The 27,473-nt window shown below is 33.5% G+C and overlaps 1 protein-coding gene across 9 annotated transcripts in view; it reads left to right on the top strand.

Moving 5' to 3' along the window:
* Nucleotides 1-27,473, top strand: part of SLIT2 (slit guidance ligand 2) — a 245,505-nt gene that overhangs the window by 207,871 nt on the left and 10,161 nt on the right. For 6 of the 9 annotated variants that reach the window (XM_025149451.3, XM_025149453.3, XM_025149455.3 and 3 more), the window contains 10 exons: nt 318-481; nt 5,392-5,516; nt 5,650-5,747; nt 7,145-7,284; nt 11,248-11,274; nt 19,282-19,375; nt 21,231-21,368; nt 22,012-22,252; nt 22,582-22,712; nt 26,680-26,834. In XM_025149451.3, coding sequence (XP_025005219.2) covers nt 318-481; nt 5,392-5,516; nt 5,650-5,747; nt 7,145-7,284; nt 11,248-11,274; nt 19,282-19,375; nt 21,231-21,368; nt 22,012-22,252; nt 22,582-22,712; nt 26,680-26,834 — 1,313 coding nt within the window. The remainder of the gene's footprint in view (nt 1-317; nt 482-5,391; nt 5,517-5,649; nt 5,748-7,144; nt 7,285-11,247; nt 11,275-19,281; nt 19,376-21,230; nt 21,369-22,011; nt 22,253-22,581; nt 22,713-26,679; nt 26,835-27,473) is intronic. The other 3 variants (XM_015285716.4, XM_040698653.2, NM_001267075.2) reach the window with 1 other exon arrangement.

Below are 27,473 nucleotides of genomic sequence, written 5' to 3'. Positions count from 1 at the left end.
TCCAAATATCAGTTTCATTCTGATGATTAAGCTAAACTCACTCATTACTGCCAAAGGTAACACAGAGCTAGCTTATGGAAGTGTAGCCAAGAATGGCTAGGTTTCTGACCAGGTTTACTGCTAAAAATGTTACTTCTTCATTTGGAGCCTCAGTTCAGACACTTCATGCACTTAGGGTCATTTTGATGGAGGCAGGACTGATTAGTGCTTTTAGGAGGTTTTTTTTTTTTTTTTTGCCAACCTCAGTTCTCTGGATTCTGTTTTTAAAAGCAAGCATTTAAAACCTTATTCCCTTTTTGTTTGTCTGCTTTTCACAGGGCTATTGGAGCAAATCCTCTTTATTGTGATTGTAACATGCAATGGCTGTCTGACTGGGTAAAATCAGAATACAAAGAACCTGGTATTGCACGATGTGCTGGCCCTGGAGAAATGGCAGATAAACTTCTACTTACAACTCCATCTAAAAAATTTACTTGCCAAGGTACTGTTATTTATGTGTTTTTTTGTTTTTTTTTTTTCACATTCATTTACATTTGAGCATTTGTTATAGAGTCTTAGCTCTGCCTTGTCATCAATTTCCTTTGTGCTTAGGAATCTAGCCATTACACTGAGTTGTATCTATTTTAAAGTGACTTTTTTTTTTTCCAAACAGAAAGTTGAGAAAGAAAGTCTTCTGAGTTACAATATAATAATCCTCTGTATATGGACATACATAGGTACCTGGTACTGTCTTTGTCATGAACTGAAATTTAATTATTAAATCTACACTCTTCTTAGCCAAAGAACGTTCTTTCCCTTCGACTTTTACAGTAAGAACTATAAATGTATTCGTAATTCTTACAGTCTGCACTATCTTACTGGGTATATAGTTGCATCAATATGTGAAGATGCTGTTTTCTTTGATGTTTCAGAAAAAAAAGCCTAAAAAGTGCAGAGTAGATAAAGGATATCATTTCCTTTACAGAGGTATCATTCCAGAATGTTATCATGTAAAGAGGTTTCTTTGGGTGTGAAACAAGTACTTATCTGCTTATTGGTACCAATGCTGTTGGCACCTTTATCACAGCTTGTACTGCATTTAATTCTCAGGTTCTTTTTCTGAATCTTAGAGTTTGTTGTCTTAGAAAAGATTCCTTTTGATTCATACATGAGCATCCACTAGGTTTGTTTTGCTGTTTAATCTTCCTCTATGCTGTCCATTTCTCCCTTTTTAAATATTTTGAAACTACACTGTATCTTCATTTTTCAGACTTAGGCTTGTACTTGTAAGTCATTACTAAGCTTAGAGTTATTTGTGAGGCATCAAATAAATATAATCTTGTCTTTTGTAGAATTTATTCTCAGAGTTTAGGTAATCTTCAAGATATTTTTACTCATTCATCTTTTAACACATTAACACGTGTTAATGCATTTGTAAATTCTTCCTTAAAAAAAGTGATGGGACTGTGCCAGCTGAGTTAGCTCTCATTCCAAGTTGTTCTTTACTGCGTGCTCATCCTATTTAATTTTCTTTCCTTAGACTTTCCATGAAAGATGATGATGCCAATTGATTGTCTTTCCTTCCAAATCATTCTTGAATTTTTTCAGTAGTCCTTCTTCAAGGTCATACCTGTGTTATGTGCATATGATACCAATCTTTTCCAAAGTTCCTTTGTCTGATTTTAAGTAGAAGATTTAGTGGCCCGTCTGATCAATTTTTCTACAAGCATCCACTAAACATTGTAGATATGCTCTTATTACATATTGTTTTAGGAATATAAGTGAAAGAATATTCTCAAGAAGATGAAGGACTTGCTTGGTTATTTTTCCATTTTAAAAAACTGAATCACCCCTTCCTACAATCACTGTTATGTTTCCATCAGAATCCAGACAGTATATCTTACTTCTCTCCCATCAGAAAATATCCTTTATATTATTATGCAGGGTAAGAACTGTATTTGTTTCACTTCCAAGAGTGGAGATCTGGTATTATGGATACCTTTGAGAGAAAATAATTTTCCTGCTACTCTTCTTCTGTGAAGATGCTCATAATTACAGATTGCCACTCAGCAGCTTTTCAATGACATGATGGCCCTGTAAGACCTTATATGTCTCTTACTCAAAGATAAGTAATTTTATCTTTTGCTTAAAAATGATCTTCTGAATAGGAATTAGAAAGATTCTCTATTCCTACTAAAAGCAAAATTTTAGGCTACGAGATATTTTTGTCAGATATATATCTGCTTATGTTCTGTTACTGTGTACAGAAGTCTGTAATTCCCTCTTATCAGTATCTGGATTCATCTGAAAGTGAAATAGCTTCTTGAATCTGAATCACATAAAAATAGTTTGCTTTGAAACTGAGCATTTAAAAATGAAACCTCAGTTTTAAAATTTCATAAAATCACTGGAAAAATGAACCTTACTCTAATTTATGAATTGCTTTCTTGCAAGGATCATCCCTTAGTATTTTCTTCTTGCAGTTGTTTTTCTAGGTTTATGAGTTTGTTGGTTTTTTTTCCACACGGCCTCTAACAGATTCTCACTCTTTTACTCTTTTACCATTCATGCCCTGCTTCTAGAGATTCCAGGGCCTTGTGGTTTTCTGATACCAGGTAAGGTTGCAAGTAATACCTGGAATGGGTGATACGTTTAAGAACGGACCTTCTGACCTTCCTTTTGTGTACCTCAAACAGACTTCTTTCCTACAACATGCATGCTTACTGTTTGTTTTCCCTTTTGATGAATTTAGAGCTGGCTTGTCATGATACATCATTTAACATAGATGTATGAAAAACTTTATTATTTTAAAAGCCGAGGATCAGGGTCTCTAGGTTATCTGATGGTTACCACTGCACTGTACCGACATCAGTGATTTCATTAGTAGTTTCGGTGTGACTCTGTAGATACTGATTTTGATGCAAGAGCAAAGAGGATCTCCTGAGTCATAAAAAGTCAGTATTTCTTGAAAGGCTTTTGAGAAACTGGTTTTGAGAAGGTCGATGTTATGTTTTTCTTCAAAAATATTAGATAGGTAACTGTACGTGTGTGTGTGTATTTATTAATAAAATAATACACAGTCCATTTTTCACTTTTTATGGCAGTACAGTGCTTATTTTGCTTTTATTCTAAGATTTTCTTCCAGTTATGGCTTATGCAAAGATATATATCGTGTGAAAAATTAAATAATGGGATATTAACTTTTTTTTTTTTTTTTAAACATATAGCAGTTTCCTAGCAAAGCAAAAGAAGGAAAGGAATGACATAGTAAAAATGAGAATAGGTTCTGGAACTTCCCTTTCATCAGAAGTAAAAACATCTGAGACACTTCAATTTTTGATCCGATAGCTGAGGAATGATGAATCAAATTATTCATTTTTCTTGGATACTGCACATATGGAGAAGTTTGAAATTAAAACTTATGACACAAAATCAGACAGTCTTGCTTACTACCCTAATTATATTCCCATTTGGTGACTCTATTTTAGAGTTGAAATTTAGTTTGCTAATTCGTATAGGAAAATAATGTCCGTTAATTAATGTTTTTAAATTCATGCCAAATGACGATCATTTTATTGAATGAGTAGATATGAGGCCATGATGTTTGGAACAAGAAAGAGCAGAGACTTTCAGTCCACAGAACAGTAAGGGCTTCTCACCCCATATGTTTTTCATAGGACATCTTAATACCCTCTAGCAATAAGTTGTAGTAGTCTAAGGTGTTTTTTTTTAACTTGCCTACCTTTGCTGTTTGCTGCTTTAAGAAACTGTTATCAGCTATAGATTTTTCTTTCAAAACAAGGTAATGAAAACAAGAATAGTCAATGATCTACATAGGTAGTAACTTTGGCAATTGTCGCAATTTATCTTACCACAGATTTCTGTGTTCATCTCCCAGCATTTGCTTGCAAACTGTGACACAGATGGATAGCAGCAAGTAAAGATTAAAGGAAAAATTTGTCAATCTCTCTGTAGCACCCCCACTGTATCCTTATAATCATATGGCTTCCTTCTATGCCAGCTCCTTTACAGGAGCTTATCAGAGCTTAATCACCAAATAAAAAATAAATTTTAAAAGTTTAAATAACAGAAAGCAAAAAAACACATCATATCTCATTAAAAGTGCACTGTTACTTCAGAAAAATTTTCAGACTGGCTTGTTTCATTTAAAATCTCTTAGAGAGCAAGCAGGCAGTTCCACCGCTAAGTCTAAGGAGTTTGTTTTGCCTAGTCACTGAAGAAATCACAAGTTATCCATTAAAATTTAAAAATTACCTGTAGGTGAGTGTAGATTTTTCCACAAGTCAAATCTGAAATCAAGCTGGAGTCAGTAATGTCATCAAGGAGTAAACCTGGAGATAGTAAAGAATGTATGTTCATTCTCTTAATTGGCATTTGGTCAAGTCACCCATTTTCTTTTACAATAATTAATCTTTAAACTTGCACAAATTATTTGAAAATGAAGCATTATTGTAAGCAGATGATTTCTAATTTTAAACAAATAATTGGTAATTTATTTGCTTGTCTGACAAAAGAAAAAACAAAAACAACACCAAAACAACAACTGATAGTTTATAATTTGAAAATTTGCCATGAAAAAGCAGCATTAAAATTGTAAGGCAAGAGAAAATAAACAAATATCTAATACATATTTATATAATAGAAATAAAATTTATGTAGGATGAAAAATCAGTCTGGTTTGTAAAACTTTAGATTTTGTCAATATTCATTTCTAATTTCTATTGTTATAATCATTAATAAAAGAAGCAAGACTGAAGGCATTGAAGGCAGCCCTCTTTTGCATGTAGATTCATGGCACTTTGGGACTCAGCTAATGCAGAAATGAACAATGGCTGACTCGATAATGAGACACGGTGCTGTATAGACCTATTTACAGTGAGATAGCTTAGACAGTATACTTTACAACATCGTAGTTAGCAGATGTTCAGCCAATGTTGCCAGTTCATTTTGCCATTAGTTCTATGTAAGCCTGCAAATAAATACACAAAATTAGAGCTCTTGGTAATACCACCAATAGAAGGACTGGAAACTGCTATAGCCTTTCTTTTCTCAGAGACAAGTTGTACCTGATAAATTTGAAACTGTATTCTTAATTTTGTTAGTAAGAAGGGAAGGCAGTTATCATAGATCAGAACTGTACAGATTTCAGAGAATGAGGATATCAAAATCACTTTGTTTTGTTTTTTTTTTTTAAGAGATTAAAGCCAAAAATTGAGCAGCAAATGTATTTGGGCATGTCAAAAGAATTAAGGACAATCAAGCATTCCATTAATGCAGAAATACCACAGTCTTAAAAACAAATACTGTTTGAAAATATAGCAGTGTAGCAGATATGTCCTGTCAAATATAAATTAGTAGTTTGTTTCTGAATATCCTATTTGTATTTTTAAGGGCCCGTGGATGTCAATATTCTTGCTAAGTGTAACCCCTGCTTATCAAATCCATGTAAAAATGATGGAACCTGCAATAATGATCCAGTTGACTTCTATAGATGTACTTGCCCATATGGTTTCAAGGTAGGTACTGGATGAAAAGGAAGAAAAATTAGTAAAGTATTAGCTTCTCCCTTTTAACAAGAATTTGTTTTAATTGACTCCTTTCCATTACTGTCTGTATTTTCTTCTTAAATAATGCCTGTTCCCTGCATAGGGTCAAGACTGTGATATTCCCATTCATGCCTGCATTAGTAACCCTTGCAACCATGGTGGAACTTGTCATTTGAAAGAAGGAGAAAAAGATGGTTTCTGGTATGTTGTTATTTTTAACTCTAATAACAGAATGAAAAACTGTTGACTTTTATATTTATACTGGTTCTTAATCTTTGGGTTCTCTTTGTTGATAATTGCACCACAAAAGCAGGTTTTCAGTGCTTCTGAAGTTTTCAGACATGTCACTGTCCATGGAAAGCTTCTAAAGCCCCAATGTTGAGAACAACAATAAATGGTTGTGATTAGTACAGGCTTTTCAGGTCAAGACAACATAATATTGACTCCATTATGCTAATTAATAGCTGGCTCGGTCCCTGCTGAAAAAATCTCACAATTCATCTGTTGTCGTGTGTATTACTATAACAGACAGCATGTAAATGATAAAATTTAAATCCCAGTGAAAGAGAAAATTAATGATTCATTTGAAACTCACTATGCCAGCAGATAAACATGCTGTGAGCATTTTTAATCTTGAGTTATTTAATCACACAGTACAATTACTCCAGATGTACTTCATGAATTATGAAATAAAGTTCTTTAGCATTCTTCTGTGAAATTATTAGTCATTTAATAATCTACACGTCGAGCTTGTTAGAAATGACACTTCAAAAAGAAACAATTCATTATCCTGCAATTCATTAAGACATTATTTTTATTTTTAATCCATGTTCTGCCCAAAGATTAAATACTTTTCTATTTAAAATTAAGTATATAGATCTTAATATTATGTTTCCAGAATTTAAAGTGACATAGTCCTGTCTCAGTATTCAACCTTTTCCATTTATTTGTTTAAACACTACATACTTTGAAAATCAAATCAATCTTTTAATCATAGTTACAGTAATTATGTATGCTGCAAATTATATACATGGTCATATTTGAGAGATATTTACTACCTTTTTTGATGTATTTATTTTGTATAAACATATGTAAAAGCAAAATAAAAATCACCCCTTTGAAAAGTTTACGTAGGCTTTGTTTTCAGATATAAATACGTGTATTGTATATGGAACTTTAAACACAGATGTATAATGATGCCTTTAACTAAACGGTAGTTGAGTAGTAGTACCACAAAATAATCTCTGATTCCACAGTTTTTTCCATTTGCTTGTTTTTATGAACAAGACAAACAACAAGAAAAGCAGGATTATTTTCCTTAAGAAATACAATCTCATGTAATAATAGAAAGGTAGCATGCATTTCAGAAGTGACCAGTTATTTCAGAAACTCCTTAAACTAAAAGGCACAAATTTAGAAGCCTTTTTGTCTGTAACTTAAAGTGATAAAATATTTGGGGAATATTTAGTGCATGTATTTTATATCATCCATATTCTCTTCAAGTAGTGATTATAATTAGCGTCCCTATTAATTACAGAACTTCTCTGACCTCCCCAGCTAAAATATTTGTGTGCTTGGCTTTATTTTTGGTTTTACAGGTGCACTTGTGCAGATGGATTTGAAGGAGAAAATTGTGAAATAAATGTTGATGACTGTGAAGACAATGACTGTGAAAATAACTCGACTTGTGTAGATGGAATTAATAATTATACTTGCCTTTGTCCACCTGAATATACAGGTAGGAGTATAAGAGAAAGAGAAATGTCTAGTAGGAAAGAGCTCTGTTTTTGTACGTGAGTCAATTTACTTTACAATTGACTTAAAGCCAAGTTACCCTCAATAATTCTCTTCTGTATGGTTTGTAGTATGAAGTAGACTTAATACCTACTCATTAATTTCCCTGTTAGTTTTGAAATTATAGCATTTTGAAATTTAAAAGACGTTTCAAAATCTGTCCCTTACATACGTTTATCTAGCCCAACCAGGCCAATGAAGAATGCCCATAGATGTAAAAATCTGAAAAAAAATATATTACTTTTATCTTCTATTCTCCAAGTTGCTACCAGGGCAGAAAAGTGTCTATTTGTGCTAACAGGGAAATGGATTTGGTATCCTGGGTGTTGCCCTGCCCTCCTTTAAAAATATTAACACAGACTGAGATAAAGAAAATAGCATCACAAGATAATAGCAGCATTAGAGTTGGCAGCCAGTCTTCTCTCTTTGAGGCACAGGGTACCTGACTTGCTCTCATCATCTCTGTGAGAATGGAGAGTAGTTAGAACAGGAACATGTGAGAATAAGAAGGCTCTATTGTTTACATTCATCTGTTCGGTAGTTTTTCTAGTTAGACAGATCTGCTTTCTGTCAGCTAGCAGATCACTAGGAGAACGCAGAGCTTAAATTCACAAAACCATAATTTGAAACACATAACAAAGAGGCAAGATCCTCTCTAACCTAGGAATTAACTAACTATACCTAGTTGCCCTCTCTACGTCATATAATCAACCCTATTGAGTCTATCAGTTATGCTTCTCACCATCCTCAGGGAGCACTAAATTTGAGCTCTGGAAAACTGGAAGGAAGAGGTAAAGTAATGAAGTAATTTCCTTTATTGAAAACACAGCTAACACCTTTTTAATCCAAGGCATTTCCATCATTATTTCTACAACCTACTGGATTGCTGAAATGATTTAGAGTATTCCGATTTGAAGTCAGTATTTAAATCTTGAAAACCCTCAGTGAGAAAAAATGATAGAACACAGGTATAAGAAATATGATTTCATAATCTAATGTATGTATTCATCCAGTACTTATTCTGGGTAAATGTTTGGAATAAATTTCTCCATGAAGAATGAACCACAATACCTAAAGGGATATGAGTTAAAAGCGTATGTAGCCAGAATAAGGTAAATAAGAATAACGGGGTGGTCCACATCTGGAAGATTAGATGTAACCTACTGCTTAAACAGAAAAGTCTTTTGTCAAGTACTGCTCCCTCAGTGTACTGGAAAGCAACTGACAATTCAAGCCTTAGAAAGAAATAGTAGGTAACAGTATCTATAAGTAGTGGCAGATGTTTGTTATTTCTTCTATACCTAATATTTCAGCTATATCTGAGTCAAGCTTCAGATCCCAGTATCAGCTGCTATCTCCTTTGAAAATGAACAGATAATCTTTTGCATAGGATGGAAGAAAGCAAACCAGTCACATTGGTCTAGTTTTCCTATTTAATGGTTTCACGCTAGGAGCTTTAATGTACTTATTAAATAGCAGACAATTTATTTGCACATCCATCCTCCTCAACAATTTTTTGCCTGTGTTTCTTGTTTCTTCATTTCTGACATTACTCTAGGTGCGTTTGGACTGCTAGGGCAAACAGCTTTTTGTATTCATAATAACCCATGGGAAGGACTGTTTTGTATTAAATATCCATGGAGTGGATACAAAAGCTTGTTTATACGTGCTGGCCTAAAATTTTGATTAAGTGTGCTTGTTGCATTTCTGTTGTATTTTAATTGAAATGTATGTTTTACACTTACAATTAAAACTTCAATTGTAGTATTTCTCTCTATATGTATATACAGCTAGAGCAAAAAATGAGAGCATAAATGTTTGCAGCCTTTTTAACTTGATGTTTGTAATGTAGTTGTTTGTTTTTTAGCTAAAATAGGAGAAAGTATATTTTTTATTTGACTCATATCTAAGAAAATGACAATTACTTTGCTTTGAGGACCTGCTGTTGTTGTAGAACGCTGTGCATAATTCTAACAAGAAAATGCTGTGTTTCCATGGCAAGTGGTTTTGTTTGCTAACTAGAATTCTTTTAGAAAAGCAAATTTGTTTTCATAGATAAAGTTTCTGGTCAAAATTGTTACTGAAATCAGTAGGTTATATAAGTAGATTATTTCCAAACCTTATGAAAAAAAGGCACACAAGTTTTTCCAAACACGCAAGACCAGAGCCTCTGCTCATTTTATAGACAAGTTGGTTGTAGCAAAATTTCAAGCTTTTCTTTCCACAGGACACAGTACAGAATTCTACAGCACATTATCTGTCTTACAGAGCATCTGAAGTTAGGATACATTCTGTGAGATCTTAAGCCAGTTTTAATTCAGATAAATTATAAGGAGAAAATATAAAACATTATCTTTTACACTTGTGACCACTGTTCTTGCATACTAAGTATTAACATACTTACTGAAGTAATTTATAGCATTAAGAGTTAGTCTGGATACATTAGGATCTAGAAATGGTAGTGCTCAGAATATAAAATGATCCTACAGTTGCCTCAAATGTGTATAAGATATCAAATTATTTATAGGATTGTTTTTCCTCTTGCCCATACCCTGATTTGAAAGCAATAGAATCCATACCCAGCATTGACACAGTGATTTTTCAGTAGGAGTTTTGCAGGCATTTGGATGTTGGTGTCTGTTTTAAAAGGTTAAAATCAGATCTGTGTATTACTATGTGCTTTTTTTTTTTTTTTTTTTTTTTTTCATGGAAGGTATTTTTTCAGTAGATAAACAGGTGTACTACCTGGCAAAAGTAGGCTAATCATCAGAAAAACTGGCTATATATTCAGTAGGTAAATAAAGATTATAAAACATGAAAGTATGTATCTCTAGTTCAGAAAGTCCTTGAACCATAAGTTGCTGGAAGCTGAACAGAATACATACCAGGAAAATGCCACCACAGCCTTGTCATGTTGTCTTTTAATTTTGCTGACAATGCTTTGTATTGTTTATGTGCAAGATGTCATGGCGAGGATGTACTGAATGTGGAAGTGCATCAGCCCAGAATATTTTTTCATTCTTTCATTTGTAAATATGTTTTATGTTTCAGTAGCACAGTGTAACAAAGAAGTGAGTTGGAACCCATTGGTACAAATTGTAAATCATTTTTCTCTAAATTTTTAATAAAATGAACTCTGAAAATACATACAAAAATACAAAAAATATTGTAAAGGATGTTACAGTGCAAAACTGTCACTTTTTGCATTTTCTAACAGTCCCTTGAAAATTTACACTTCTTAAATAAGTGTTATTGATTAAAAAAAAAGAAAGAAAAAAAGAAAGAAAGAAAAAAAAAACCTGTTAGCTTATATTATTGCTTAAGAACCAGGAATCGATTTTTCTCTGCCTCAGTTAAGTTTTGCAATTACCTCCACAAATATAAGTGGAAAGACAAAGAAAGGTATTTGCACAATACTATGAGCTTTCTTAAGATCACAGACTGTAACTGTGAATTAACAGGAAGCAAATGGAATCATCAGACATTCAGATTGTCTGATGAAATCTTGAGAAATAAAACATTAAAATGCTTCACTATGTCCTGCACCCTTTAACTCTGCTGTTCTCTTAACATTATCATCTCCTTTATTTTAAACTCAGTCTGGTTAACATCAGGTCATTTTGTGTGCATTCTATAGACTACAGATAATCATTTATCTTTCTCATTATCATCAGTCATTAGATCACAAATCTAACAGATCCAGAAGTAAAACCTTTCTTATGCCACCGGTGGCATGTACTTCTTATCTTTTCTGTTTGTTTTGCTCTGCTGTAGGTGAGACTGAAGCTTGCTTCATTTTTGCTATATCAACATCTCTGCTGCTATAGCTGTGCATTAGCTTAATGTGCTATGCTGTTGTATTACAATGTAAAAAGTCTCTTGTCTCTTCTGTCTTTGTCACTGCAAGCTGCTAATCTGAATGAAGTGGAAAAAGGTCAGTTGTCTTTTAAGCCTATTTTCACTTTCCTTTCCTTAAAGGTGCATGGATTTAAGTTCTTACGAATGATCAAATGAATCGTATATAGATGTCATTTAGAAAGCTCATTGCAAATCCTGAAATCAGTCACATGGATATAGCTGTGAATACATGTTGAAAGAATGTCATTGAAGGTACAGATCACGGTGCAGGAGTGCTTCAATATTACTTTTTTCAGATGTTTAAAAAATTTGTGCGCCCATTGATAGGACTGACAAAAAGGTTTATGTTGTGATCTTCTGAAATCTTTATTCTCATCTTTAATGCATACCTTGTTTCCATTCTAAAGTATGCTGTGTTTTATAGCACTGTTTTGCTGTAATTTCTTTATTAAATGATGGTACTAGAAATTATGCTGAAGTATAGAATGGTAGTCCTCTTGCTTATTATATACGAGTGACCTTTTTGCCATAAGTATCTAAAGAATCTGAAATGATCTCATTAAGCTCAGACTGTTGTACAGGAAAGGTAATGGTGGAGGTATTTATGACATGAACTTTGGTTGTTTTTTGTTGTTATTGTTTTTTTTTTTTTAATTATTACTAACCTCTGCCTGACACCTATCTCTCTAACAGAGATGATACATCTCCTACACAAGCTGATCTTCTGTACAATCCACTCTATGCATAATTGGTGACAGTGTATCTGTAAATTGCATATTTAGTTCTGAAAAGCAAATGAGTCAAATCAACTTGCAGTGTATTTGCTGTCAAGTAAATTTGATAAATATAATTTGCACTGCATAAAACAGTGCAATATTTCACTAGTAATGAAAAATATTTCCATTAACCACTAAATAGCATGTTTAGCAAGGCTGCAATTATACCATCTATGTTGACATCTGAAGAATTATTCTTACAATTTACATCAAGAGCCTGAATTCCCTCTGCAAATGGCAGACAGAAGCAGATACTTCCAGAAAGTGATTCTAACCACAATTTGGATATTTAAGGTTGTATACAATTTAGACATGTTCCTGTACTGCATTTTACAGTTACTTGTTTGAACAAGTAATGATTGGCCTCCCATTTTTCTTTCTCCTTGTCACTTCCAAAGTTCTTATTTATATACTGTTCTCTTGTTGTCCTAGTATGAAATTGGTTGATTTTATAAAAAGAGTACTTGTCAGAAGGAGAACTAGAAAAAGTGCAAGTTCAGTACAGATAAATATAAAAGCTGAACTTTGTTACCCTTGTTTTTAATAGTAAATAAATGAAGCAGTTATAATAATTAGTTCAGTGTTAGTGATTCGTTTTGATTTATCACAAATATCCAGCAATGTAAATTGCAAAATTTAGGGTTTTCTTTTGTAAATTAAAAATAAAACCCCTTAACTTTTCTTTTGTGCCCATGAAGCCCATAAGAAACAGTTTTTTTTTTTAATTGAATCTAAACTGAAGATGCTACTTTGAAGACTCAAGCCTCAATTTCAAGTTGAAACAGATGTTATCTGTGCATAATTAGGCTTGCTGGTAGTTTGAATGTCTTTTAAATGTGATGAAAGGTAGAAAGGCAATGAATTCTGTGCAGAACTGTAGTCATTGTAAATGTATGACACAAGTGTGAACTAGAAAATATTAAAATTACTGATTTTATCAAGAACAAATTCCTCACAAATAAATTATCAAAGACCAGGGGATGTGAACTAAATTCAGCACAAAAATTAAGCAGATGTGTGTGATACGTGCTTGTATTTGCTTGCACACTGAACATGAAAGTCATTATCAGTATCTAAGTTGCTTGGAGGATCATTCAGTTTTATCTTGGCAGACAACTTTTGAACTGTTACAATAGAGGGAAGAAGGATAATGACAAGTAATCATCTCAGTTTAGGCAAGCCATATACAGATGTAAATTTTGTTTTTGATTAAAACGTCATTACATGGCCTTCAAGCTGCTACATTTAAACAGTTGTTTTAATTCACTTGGTAAACAAGTATTTACCTAAAATTTAGGCATGCAAGTAATGAAAAACAAATCATACTTTTTTATCGTAGATACAGTAATGTGATAGCACAATAAAAAGTATGATTATTTCATTTAATCAGAATCATAATCCTCAATCTTGTAAAATTTACATATAAATGCTGCAACTTCTAAGAACAAACCAATAATTTTGCTACTTTTGCTTTTCATGACTTGTATAATTTTGTTTTGTGAAGATTAATACTCATGCTAATGCAGTCATTTGAGGTATATTAAAGTAATTTTGCTTCGTTTTCATGAAGGCAAAGTATACATCCTTGGCAATCTAAACCACTTGAGTCTAGTTTGATAGCTGCCTTTAGTGATTCTGTCAGTTATCCTTGTTTTGTTTTCCTTAATTCTCTTAAAGGTTATCTGCATAAAGTTATTGTTTTTTGTTGTTGCCAAATAGCATAAGTAAATAACTAGAAATGTTAAACTAAATAAGCCACATCGTGCAGCTCAGCTGAAAAGAAATAAGCAATGTTGAGCGAAGTCCAACAATTGATCAAATTTAAAATTCTACTCAAATATTAAATTCTAAGAGAATTTTCAGATTTGTGGTTGTAAATTGTATCTTACTGTGACGGTGAACAAAAATTAAGCATCAGCGTCCTTTGTACAGTAGATATTTTCATTTGTTTTTCTTTTTTTTTTCCAAATAGTACAATCAGTACTTTAAATATCTTGTTTTCTTCTGTTTGTCAAACTCAAAACTTAGTAAAACTGCAGCACTTTTCTCTATATAGTTTGGTAAGTAGCACCGTTTTTTTCCAACCATTCCTATAGGGCATTCAGTATTTGAGTCAGAAGTAAGTGAACAGAGACTCTCAGTCAAAAACAAGATTAAAATACCTAATTGTTAAAACATAAAGTCTGCAGAAATTGACTTGCAATATGTAGCAACTGAGATCAGAAGCTGGGACAAAGATAAAAGTACATTTGTTCTGCTATTCCAGTAATTATTTGTAAGTCTGCAAAATATATTTGGTATTTAAGCTTTGGAGCAATTAACAGGTCTTTCCTTTGTATTCCTTATCTAGTTTATATTCTAATATCATACTCAACTTTACTAGTATGTTGGTGATTTTAAGCTTGATTCTTCATTAAGTTTGCCTGTAATTTTCAATGTCTTCTAATATTAATGACCATTTGTGTTAGAGCTCTTCTATTCATTCAGAAATATTCTGGATCACATTGCTTTGTATGACTATATTTTTAATTTATTGCCCAATTACTCAAAATATCAATGATGTAAATCATTTTTTGCATCATTGCATTGTTCCTCATTACTTGACTAAATGTTGAGAAATCCAAAGTTAAGTTATTCTGTGATTTATAAACTCATCAAGTCATGAGAGTGAATTAACGTATAGAGAGGAAACATAAACTATGAATCTGGGAACTTATGACTTTGGTTAGTTATTCAAGGGTTGTACACAACATGTCATCTGTACTAATGGTATAGATAATAGAACATAATAGTACTGTCTGACTGTTTAAATCTGCAACACCTTCTACATCTTAGTAGTAATCTCAGTAAATATTCCAGTTTTTACCTTGGAGGATTGCCTACATTCAGATTGTGCCAACAATGAAGAGTTCCACTCGTTTCAGTGCTGCTCCATACCAGGAACCAGACTGCATAGATTAATTAAACAGGATGTCTAATGAAAACTGTTACTGCTGATCCTAATTAAACTTTGGAAGTTTTTCATAGAATCTTTGACTTTATCCACTAATTATTTTTAAAAAATAATAATCTGTTGGTTATTCTTCTACATCCAAAAATGTTCCTGTCCTCATCTTCTAAAACATAATTACTTAGCCAAGCTCTTACAGCACCCTCAGTTCTACCACTATTAGGTGAATGGAAGAATGTACACACACACTGGTATCAAGCTTCCTGGACCCCAGACATTGTTTCACAATTGTTTTTCCATTATTTTGTGTTATGATTTTAAAAAACACTGTGTGTGCATTTTTTGTTGTTGTTGTTGTTTTGGGTTTTTGTTGTTGTTGTTGTTGTTGTTGTTTTTAATATCAGAGATCTCTCTAATATTTCCTTCCAGTAAAGTCAAGGAGTATAACTTGGTAAATCTGTTACTTCCTTTTTTTCACTTCCATCATTCTCTCTTACTTTCAACAAAACGATTTTCTCCCCTTCACCTTGTCTCAGTTAAATTCTGAATAACAAATTGGTTATTCAGTATGCCAAAAGAGATGATGCTTTACCAGGAAGTTATTTCTCTGAGGTTTGGATTCCATCTCACAAATTTTAACATTATTTTTCTATCTACTTACTTTTCTTCAAGCAGTGATGTTTTGGTTATGAGAAGACTACACTGAGAATATAAATCTGTTAACAGTGCAAATTAAGAACTAGCATTTAGGTTATTTTGGCTTGTTCTTCTGGTGATTATATTCTCACTGAAAAATTCAGTATCTGACATGAATTTTTTTTGATTCCATCTCAGATTTTTAGTTGTTTTTCTTTTCATTAATCCTGTGTGCAAGTCTATCATGAATTCTACTGACTATAATGACAGGGTTTGTAGTTCTTTTATAACTGACATTTCTGTTCGTAGGATTTTGTGCTTTCTCATTTCACTACATGAACTGCCATGTTTACCACAACCTTTCCTTGATTCCTATTTTCTGTTACTTTGTTCAACTGAAAACTCCCTCCAATTATATGATTCTGATTTATTTCACAGTATGTACAATTTTCAAATGTAAAGACATACTTTTATTTCCTATCACAGCACATACGTTCCTGTCTTTTTTAGAAGAGCTTTATTTTTTGGAATCATTTTTCTTTCAGTCTGTGGACCTTTATACTGTGGAAAGATTCCATAGAGTACTGAAATAAAAGTCTGCCCATAATTTCAAAAACATCTAATGATGCTTGCAAACCATTTGACTGAAGTAGACCTGATAGTATAACATTGATTTTACACTTTGGATTGGCTATTTTTCAAAACTGTACGTGTTTTCCAGTCCTAAATGTCTAGGTTTGATTCCTAGCAAGGTTTGGGAATTAAGACTTTTCAAGTGTCCCAGAACTTTACATGAGGTAGTTCAGTTTTTAGTGTAGTTCTGAAGATGTGCCATCAATTCATGACTACTAAAATGCAATGTACTGTGAAAAGTTATGTATTTTAGAAGCACTTGGATGAAAAAAAAAAAAAAGGACAGATTTATACACTACTCAATAATGCTATTTGCCACACTTAAAGAAATTTCAAAGGTCTGTGCCAACAGTAACCTAAGCAATGGCTCAATTTCTCTTAAGTATCAATTTCAGTTCAGTGAAGCAGTGGTGAGATTTTTTGCTTCTGTAACACCAGCCCTAATTCTTCTTTTGAAAAGGTATTTTGGGGGTTTTCCACTGAACTTTTATTGTGACTGTAACTACAGAAACAAGAAACCTCCAACCCTGCTTGAAAGATAGGCCTAGTACGTCATTCTTATGTGTATGGTTTACTCTTGAGGAATCTTGGGAACATTTAGAGAAGTTTTTTCTAAGTCCTGTAAACACTGAACAACTATATTTTTATCATTTGTTGTCATTTCCTATGTTTTGAAGTTCTGCATTTAATTGTATATAGATTATACTTAATAATAAGATATATTTTATTAATATATAAAAATGTGTGTGTTATACACTGATCTGTATGGAGATAAATGCATTTCTAGCTCATAGGAATGCATATAAGCTAAGTTAAAAATAATAATAATTTTAGTTTTTTTTCTTGTTCCACTGATATTCTTGAAAATCTGAATTCTCTATTTTTAATGTTCAGAGAAATCTCATACTTATATACTGATGGCCTCTAGGTGGCTTTCAGCCATTACAAGTTCTTCAGATTGACTAAATGCTATGTGAAGAATTACTTCCTTTTATAAATGCTTTTGTTCAAACAAAACCTTTTGAAAAGGGAAAGGGATGTGGGTTTTGTTTGATATATTGTGGGATGCTAAGAATCCCTGGTATTTCAGGATTCTTTGTGCACTGACCTAGCCATAACATTTGCACACTTCCAGACTAATAAGTCCATAGAGAGTTTGAAAAGGCTTTGAGGATAGAATTTAAATCCTTTCTATTAGTCATCCTCAGTGGCCTGTATTTGATCTTCATTCAGTTTCCTAAATATATTGACTAAGTCATATTGTTACTGGCAGTTTTCCTGAGGTCTTTTTAGTAGACTGTGCTTGAACACCATTGTCTTGTGTTAACCCAAAGCTTATCTGATTTTGTATGGAAAATGCTCAACTTGCAAATTGGTAATGTGCTGTCGTTAAAAATATATGTATATCTTTATGTAGAATCAGTCTGGATCTTTTGATCTATTTTCTTCTGTTGGATGACTGTGATGTACTTTTCTGACTGGTTTTGGCTTCTGTCTGTGTTTCAGGATGTTGAAGGTTTCATGCCTTACAAACACATAACACATATGTTTATATGTTTCTATTGAGTTTTTATTCTTTGGTTCAGTTTTGCCTTTTTCTCTATCTTTGCTGCTAATGAGGACTGTTCCTCAATTTTATTTATTTGTCCAGTGTTTGAAATAAATCCTACTTATCTGAAGTTCTAGAAATATCATCTGAGGTCATGAATAGTCACAGTGGTATGTTCACGGTATGCAGTCTTAAACAATGGTTCATAAGCACAATTGCTGTGAAAATGAAAGCCTTCTAGGGGATTTCTGTTGAACCCAACAACAACAAATAATAATAAAAAAAATCCAACACCTACCTACTCTTGTTTTCAGTTCATTATCATTATCATGCATACATCTATAATGCTAGAAAAGTCCATCTAAGACAGAAGGTAGTTTCTGTGTGGTGCTAGGCCCTCTGAGAACTTGACAAATAACAATTAAAGATGCCAGAAACCTTACTGCTTAACGATAGTAGTAGCTGATGAGCTTGTTCATAAACCTAAAAACAAAAGAATTTTGGAAGATAACATTCATTCATATGCTCACCCAAAAACTCTATTCCAATGTTATTATCTTGTACCTTCCTCCTTTTTTTCTAGTTCAGCTGTTTTTATTGAAATATACTGTCCTTCTTTTCCCATTTCTGCACTTGTGATGCTGTCTTTGTCACCAGTACTCTGCTGCCTTTCTGCAGATATTTATTTTTCATTGTGACTCTTTCCAATGGTGCCTAGTGCCAGGGCAAGAAGCAGTGGGCATAAACTGGAACAACAGAGGCTCCCTCTGAACACCAGGCTGCACTCCTGTGCTGTGTGGTGATGGAGCAATGGCAGAGGCTGACTAGAGGCTGTGGGTCTCCTTGGAGATTGGCTTGCCTGGACATGGGCATGGCACCCTGCTCAGGGTTTCCCTACTTGAGTAGAGATGTAACCACATGCATCCCTTCCAACCTCAACTTCTGTGATTCTGTGTTCTAACTACACTGCTGACCAATACTCAAAAAAGTAAAACCAAGGGATATCAAGTATTGTGCTTCTTGAAGAAAAGTTCAACTTCAGCAGCGAAGGTGCTTTCTTATCAACTGATCTTTTCTTCCCCATTTGTGTGAACAGTTCTGTTTTTATACTCTCTTGACGAATGTCAAAGTGCAACCCTACTACCTGCACTGCTTCTGGGCCTAGTAGACCTATGAGTCCTTAAATTCAGCAAGCACAAATAGTAGATAATTGTGGTATATTAACAACTGGAAAAAGGTTGGAATGTTGATTAAGAAAAGTAGAAAGTAGAAAGCAAGCTTTTGTTGTTGGATAATTAGAATTGTATTGTCAAACAGTGATATTAACAGGTTGTTGTTTTATTCTTTTTTTAGAAATAGATTACTTACAATACAAATCTGAATATTTCTGTGTGGAATGTATTCATTATCATACTATTAAGCATGCATTTTTTTTAATGTTAACAAAAAAAATCATAGCAATTACTTAAAAAATAGAAGCAGCTATTTTTGGGCCAATGTTATGTTTTCACTGAGTTGAGAACATGTATTACTTTTCAGGTGAGCTCTGTGAGGAGAAACTAGATTTCTGTGCTCAAAACCTGAACCCTTGCCAGCACGACTCAAAGTGTATCTTGACTCCCAAAGGTTACAAGTAAGTTTAAAATATTGTCATGGTCCAGTTGCATTTAAATATTTAGGTTTTTTTGTCCTTCTCAACATCTTTTGTTTTTCCTTTAGTGAAAGCAAGTTTTATTCTCAAAACACTCATTTCAGTTAGACTAGGCTGTTATTTTAAGGTAGAGCTCCAATATTATCTTAGATATGGTTTACTGAATTAAAAGACTCTTACCAGTTCTAACTTCAGCTACAGTTTGGAGATGAACAAAATGCAGAGCAGTTAGTTAGTTTATGTGATAGTCTGTACAAAACCCTTTTGGTAGCTTGGACAATGGGAAAATAATTACATTTAATTGAAGTGGAATTATTATACTGCTGTCTGAGAAGTAATTGTGAAAGAGGTTATTAGGAAGGAACACTGGAAGGTATAAAATAAAGTCAATTCCCAGGAAAGTTAATCTGTAATTACACTATATTCTTATTACAATTAATTATGCACACTTCAAAGTGTTTTTAATAGGCTTTAGGTTAATAAATCATAAGTACCTGTCTTACACAGTATGCTCTTGTGCCAGAATCAGGTTATCTATTATCATTACAAAAACTTACGAAAAGACATGTTATTTAAAATGAGGCAAAAAATATTCAAATATATCAAATATTTATATGAATATGAAGTGTTCATTAGAGAAAAGTTGTCAATTGGAAAATAGAAAACTTGTTGGATTTAATTCTTTCTGCATTATGTTTATTATCTTCATGCCACTTTAGTGAATCTAGTTTGGCATCTCATACTTTACTACTCATTTGATCAGTCTTCCAAGATAGTTTCTGAGATTTTAGATCAGAAAATAACATATGTAGTAACTCCAAGAATGTATCTCACTTATTTTAATTAATAGTGTACTTTATGTTCTTTATTCCATTTTCTTATTCATATATGTTGTTCAATAAATTTGGGATATATTTTGTTGGAATACTTAATTTAACATTACACAGATATTTGAAATCACTCTTGGCTCTTTAGAGCAAATTTTAGTTATAAGAGAAAACTACAGCAAGGGAGGAATCACAGGGTCTAATGAAATCAATCCATAAATCTTAATCAAAAAATATTCATGTGGATGTATGAATTAGTAATATTTTCCATTCATTTCTCACAGACTTGTGAGCATTCACTCAATCTAAGAATATGAGAACTCTCTGCAGAAATGCCTCTATCATTAACAATGAGAGTTGGATGAAGTAAAATAAATAATAATAAAATAAAAAAAATAATATTGCATACTATTCTGACAACATAAAGTTTCCAGTTCAATGAGAACTTGAGGGCTCAGGGCAGGGATTCAGAGAGTGTGTTTTGAGATTTATGTTAGTTCAGTAACATCGAGCCATTTATAGTAAATTAGACTGGTTGAACTTCAAGGGGAAAAATTATGTGTTACCTCTGAATTGTATAAATGGATCTTTGGCCTATTCTTAGCTGTTCAGTTGGCAAAGAAATTATCCATCAGAATAACACAAACCTTGGATTACTTGTCTGTTTCAAGAGCTAAGCATATTGATTATTTTTAGTGTTCACAGCCACTTACAACATCCCTTAACATTCTGCATTGCTCATAAATTCAAAGAACTGTCAAAATGATTCATGAGGTCTCTCCAGATTTTAAACCACAAATTATTCGATATAACGTCAAATAATGAGTAAGCATGTGTAACTGGCAAACATGGAAATGAAAATTCCCCAAATAATAACATGCTTAAGGTACATGAAGTCAGAGTAACATTTTAAAGTTTCAAGTTTTAAACAACTGAGTAGTTCCTTACCTTTCTGGTTAACACAGTATTGTTAAAAGGCAGTGTGTTATCCTTGCTTTTCTATTTCACAGGTGTGATTGCACACCTGGATATGTAGGTGAACACTGCGATATTGACTTCGATGACTGCCAGGACAATAAATGTAAAAACGGAGCACAGTGTACGGATGCAGTTAACGGGTATACTTGTATTTGCCCAGAGGGATACAGGTGAGGAAGATTTGAAAACAGTACAAGCATGTTTAAGGCCAGGTTGGATGGGGCACTGGGCAATCTGCTATAGTACTTGATCTTGGAGAAGGGAAGGCTCTAGGGAGACCTAACTGTGGCCTTCTGGTACTTGAAGGGAGCATATAAACAAGATGGGGATCAACTGTTTACATGGGTTGATAGTGAGAGGACAAGGGGGAATGGTTTTAAATTGAGATAAGGGAGATTATTATCTCCCTCCCTCCCTAATATATTAGATATTAGGAGGAAGTTTTTAACTCAAATGTTGGTGACACATTGGAACAGGCTGCCCAGAGAGGTTGTGGATGTCCCATCTCTGGAGGCATTCAAGGCAAGGTTGGATGTGGCTCTGGGCAGTCTGGTCTAGTGGTTGGCAACCCTGCACATAGCCAGGGGGTTGAAACTAGATGATCATTGTGGTCCTTTTCAACCCAGGCCATTCTATGATTGATTCTATGATTGTAGGATCTACTGGCTGGCAACCCTGCCTGTGGTAGGGGGGTTGGAATTTTATGATCCTTGAGGTCCGTTCTAACCCAAGCCATTCTGTGGTTCTGTGTATGTCTTTCTTGTGTCAGTCACATTGTTTTTTGTAAATACTGATTTTTCTATTTGTATTTAGTGGCTTGTTTTGTGAGTTTTCGCCACCAATGGTTTTACCTCGCACCAGCCCTTGTGATAATTATGAATGCCAAAATGGAGCCCAGTGTATTGTAAAGGAGAGTGAACCAATCTGCCAGTGTTTATCAGGCTACCAGGGTGAGAAATGTGAAAAGCTGATCAGTATAAACTTTGTCAACAAAGAATCCTATCTACAAATCCCTTCAGCTAAGATACACTCCCAAACCAATATCACTCTTCAGGTAAGATTGCTTGTATGGAAGATTCTGATCTGGAAAACAGTGTAAATGATCTTCTGTAGTATGAAAAAGTACCCATAGTAATCATTGGCTCATTTAAAGAGCTTTTCACAGTTTGAGCAGAGAATATATGAGAGTCACTGGAATAACTCTATATTCATTATGAAGTAGATGACCTTATTGATAAGAAGAGAAAGAATATTGTTGTGTTGACCAATGAGGAATTTTACAGTAAATTAATGGACCGTATCAGTAAAATCAGAGATTTGCTTACTACAGCATTTTGATTAAATATTTTTAATTCTTTCTAATTGTTTCTTTCTTTTAATTAGATTGCCACAGACGAAGACAGTGGGATCCTGCTCTACAAAGGCGATAAGGATCATATAGCAGTAGAGCTGTACCGTGGTAGAGTGAGGGTCAGTTATGACACAGGATCTTATCCAGCCTCTGCTATTTACAGGTGAAGCTAGGTTTAAAAAAGAATAATAAAATCTAACTGGAACAAAAGATATATTAATTATATCTGAAAATCATGTATTTTGAATAGATAGTTAAAAATAAATACATTCAAATGAATGTATTGTCAAACATTTTGTAATTAGTACATATTGCCAGTAGACCTGATTTTGCTCAGAAGGTAACTCTTATGTGTCAGAAGCATAATATATTATTTGATCCATTAAAACTGAGTAAAAGTTGGCTTTCAGTAGAATATTTATACATTTGTGTAAAACTCACATGTGAAAGTGTTGTGTTTATTTTTTTTTCCCAAGATGTTACTGCCAAATAATTTCCCTGTGTGCAGGGTAAAGTGCAGAACTGTACTGCATAAGCAGAAATGAGATGACAGTTTTTCTTCTTTTCTGTGTTAGGCATAAGAAGTGAGACTTTTCCCTGGCAATGGAAGAGAAAGCTAAAACTCTGATTCTAAAAAAAAGTCACTAGCCTTGAAAAATAAATGTTTTTTGCTCCCAGAGTCGTCAAGAGACAGAATCCACATCTGTTTCTGTAGTATAGTTTTTTCTGCTTTTCTAAATGAAATTTCTCTGATTCTGTGAAAAAAAAAATATTACCTAAATTTCCCAGGAGATTTTATATCTCTCATTTCAAGAATTTGGACATTGACAGACATTGCAAGCATGAGCAAAAAGACAACAGGGATCACCTCTTCTCCTTAATCTTCCCTATTGTTGCTATGAACCCTTCCAGAAGTGAAAGGGAAGTATTGAATGAATTTTCCCTGAGTCTTGTTTTCTTCTGTAATTACACCTCTTACACTGTAAAACTTTATCTAGTGTTTATTTGTTTGCTGGAGATTGTAGTTAGCTGACACTGTTCTGTATTCTATTAGGGACATAACATTAAAAATACATTATTTTTAGAAATGATTGCATTCAATATAAAATCAAAAGCTTACGCTTATGTAGCAGGGAAACAATGCTAAACTTTGATAGGCAATAGCATCATGGGAACTGTGTTTTTTAGTACATTACTAAAAACATTCCACAGAAAAAAAAACAACACATTTCTGTATAATATAATATAAAGATGTTTGGTAAAATCATAGACTTTTACAATAAACATCTTAAGATTGTTTCTGTTTTCTGATGCAATATATGATTTATGACTTCGTTTACAGTTTCATGGAATGGTTTAACATGTAGAAATAGTAGCTGTATTTTAATTATATTAATCAAATTACAGAAAACAGACTTTACAGAAGATTTGAGTATTTAACACAAATGTAATATTGCCAAAAAGAATAAGACAAGTGGTACCTCACTGAGCAAAGATGAGATATCTAAAACAGAAACCAAAATAAGTATATATATGTGTGTGTATATATATATATATATGTATATATATATAGCTAATAGATTCAAACAGAAGTTTTGTTATATAAATGGTAGTCAAGAAATGGTGTGTTGAGAAAGACTCAAGTGGGAGCTATAAAACCTGCAGAAATGCTTTTAGTAGCAACAAAAGAGTTACAAACAGATGATTTAATCATGATAAATACAGAGAATGAGCAATAAAAACAGTCTGTCTGTGTAGAATGAATGAAACTACTTTGCCAGTGGGAGTTTACTGAAGAAGAGCCATCATCCCAAAAGCAGTCAATCTGAGTAACAACATGAGATGATGATGGTACCTAGGCCAATCCACATCGGTTTTGTTCTATCTATTTTAAAATAGTAAATGTGTTTTCTTTCATAAAAAAGAAACCTATTCATTCTATAAACCCCTTTGCATCATATATTTACTGGAAAAATGTATTTCTTCTCAAATCACTATTCTTATACAGAGCTCCAGAAGCCTTAAATCAATTTTTGTTAGAGCTTTCCATTAGGATCTGTGCATTTCACTCTTTATTCTCGAGTGGGAAAAGTGCTATAAGTAATGTAAGTGCATTGGCAGGAACTATTGCACAAATATCCTTTGTGTTTACTTCCCCTTTAATTTAAACCACCCTTACCTAGGAGGGCTACTCTTTCTGCAGTAATTTTTTCTTAACCAGTAAAACAGGTAAAACTAGAAGCTTTTAATAATCACTCTTAAGAGAGATGCATTCCCTTTACACATTGTTTTATACATCCCTAGAATGACCTCCTGCTATAAAAACACATGTTCTGTGTTGCTCTCATCCTTGTAAATGCAATAGTGTGAAAGGTTCTTAAGCTGTAAAGTGGTGTTAGCTGCCGTGGAATAAGAACAGTATATTAGGGTTTCTTGTTTACTTAAGTCACAAAGTCACATCCATTTTTATCTCTTGACACAACCTTCTTTTCCTAGATTCACTGAAATGTGTTAAATAGGTTAATCCTGGCAGATTTCTTGTTGCTTGATCACAGCAAACAACTTCTTAATAAATTGAATAGATCATACTTTTTAGAAATATTGAACTCTGGCCTGTTTCTTTCCCACATGGAACCTCTCGGTCATTCCTCCTCCTCCGCATTCCCAAGAAGTGCTTATTCTGCCAGTGTCTGCATTGTGCATTTGCATTTTTATGTAGAACTAAGTTTATTTAAAGCATCATGCTACTATGCAGAACTTGTATCCTTATTGGTCTGGGCCTGCATAGCTGAAGTTGGTAATAAATAGCTGAGAAGCTGCTTAATGTGCCACAGCTGTAAACAACTATGTGAGCACTTCTGATCTGTTCCAGGAAAAAAGCAGTTAGGTTAATTAAAGCATCACTAAGGATGTTAAAAGGTAATTTGTTTGATTTTCACCCTGAGATTTAGGAAGCTAATCCTTTTCAACTATACTGCTTTTCTAATGAGAAGAGCTCACTGTCTGTATGACTGTTCTGTCCATCTCAGACTAACATCATACAATTGGTTCATTTAAATTACTTTTCAAAGGCTTAAGCTAACTTGTTTGATGGTATTCTGAAGCAAATAGATGCTGTCATGGGAATGGTAATAATGTCTGGTCCCTGGACTACAGCTTATTGTCATAACTTCCATCCAGTCATACATTTAGCTCCCAACTCTCCAGTTGAAAATGAGCTAGAAGTAATTTAAGTACAATGATATATTCAGTCCCAGAACTATTCAGTTCTGGGACTTTTCTCTCTGATGTGCTTAAACTGTGTTTAAATATTCACTATGTAATATCGAGGTCAGTAAGCACAGGCAAACATTTCTTGTGCTTAGTAACGTTAATGTGTAGGCTTGTGCTTGCATAGCATAAGTGCCATGCTTGAAACAAGCCTTCTCTGCTTGACACGCTTCAGGCATTTCCTACTAGTGGGCTTATATTCTGTGAATAAGCGGAAGGAAATGGTGTACAAAGGCAAGAAAACGAAAAAGACTGTAGTATTTATAGTGCAAGCCAGAAGCTAAACGTGGAAGTAACCAGGCCTGATAAACAAAACAAATTATTTTATTGCTAGCATCAGTAGAGCTGCCTGGATCAATGATATGATTTTGTCTGGCAGGACTAAGATTAGATGCAGTTCCATATTCCATTAAACTAAGTTTATATACTGAAGTAAACTCATTCCTTCCTACTTGCAGAATGTGTAAACTCACTACTGTGCAACATGCAGGATAGGATACACAAACACATAGAGACAAATAAGATCTTTGCACAAAGCCAAAGTTTTTTTATGTTTGGCTTCCTGCCTAGTAAATGTAGTTCAACTGTTTTGAATATCAGCTGTTACACAGTTCATGAGTTGATAAGAATGAATGAAAACGGGCTATTAGTAATTTCAAAACATATTACTAATAGAGTGTTATTGAAGGGTTATTACACTGTATTAGCTCTGACGCATGCATGCAGTTAAATCTAGCTTTCTGGAAACTGTGCTCTTGGATAAGTTTTGTTTTGAAACTGTGTTAACTGTCAAAGAGAAAGAAGATCAAAATCATTCTAACCAGAGCATCAAGTGTTTTAAATTAATGTTTATTTTGCAGTGTGGAAACTATTAATGATGGCAATTTCCACATTGTGGAGCTGCTTGCCATGGATCAGATTCTGTCTTTGTCTATTGATGGAGGAAGCCCCAAGATAATTACCAATTTGTCCAAGCAGTCCACTTTGAATTTTGATTCTCCACTGTATGTCGGAGGTAAGAGGATCTTAACTGCTTCTACAAATAGTATCAGCTAATTTGACTGGTAATATACATTAGTAAACACATGGTAGGAGACCCATTCATGAAGACAACACCTGGAAAAAAAAACATGAACTGAACTGTTATCTCAATAGCTTCAGTTTTAAGAAATAGTATTGGAAGAGTGGCTAGTACCTTAAAAATAAAAAATATCCTTCAACCTAGAATTTAGTTGAAAAAATAAAGCATGTCTTCATAAACTGCATTTGTTGCCAGTCAATTTCTCCTATAAAAGCAAGTAACAAAAGCCTTGGTTGCAAATAATGAGGGATAAGATGAATTTTATCTCTTTCCCACTCTGTCCTGTAAACACTTAATTTTTTTTGTCAAATCTTCCTGTATTTGGTTATTGTCTCCTCCCATCTAAGATGAAAAGAAGTACAAGATAAAATTCAGCATTAGTCACATTCCTCACACTAGCAGAAAAATGAGTATTATCAAATACATGAACTGCCTTTAAAATTCCTTTGTGTCACAGATCTTCAAAGGAGGATTGCTTTATGGAAACATGTCTGTTTTTTCATGTGTATCATTTCTGAAGTGTGATTTATGTAGTGTACATGTCACCTTTTTTGAAAGGAGGGAAAGTCCTAC

Source organism: Gallus gallus, chromosome 4 (assembly GCF_016699485.2).
Source record: "Gallus gallus isolate bGalGal1 chromosome 4, bGalGal1.mat.broiler.GRCg7b, whole genome shotgun sequence".
NCBI classification, from domain to species: domain Eukaryota; kingdom Metazoa; phylum Chordata; class Aves; order Galliformes; family Phasianidae; genus Gallus; species Gallus gallus.
Note: the sequence above shows the minus strand (reverse complement) of the source record. Positions and strands in the feature narration are given on the sequence as shown.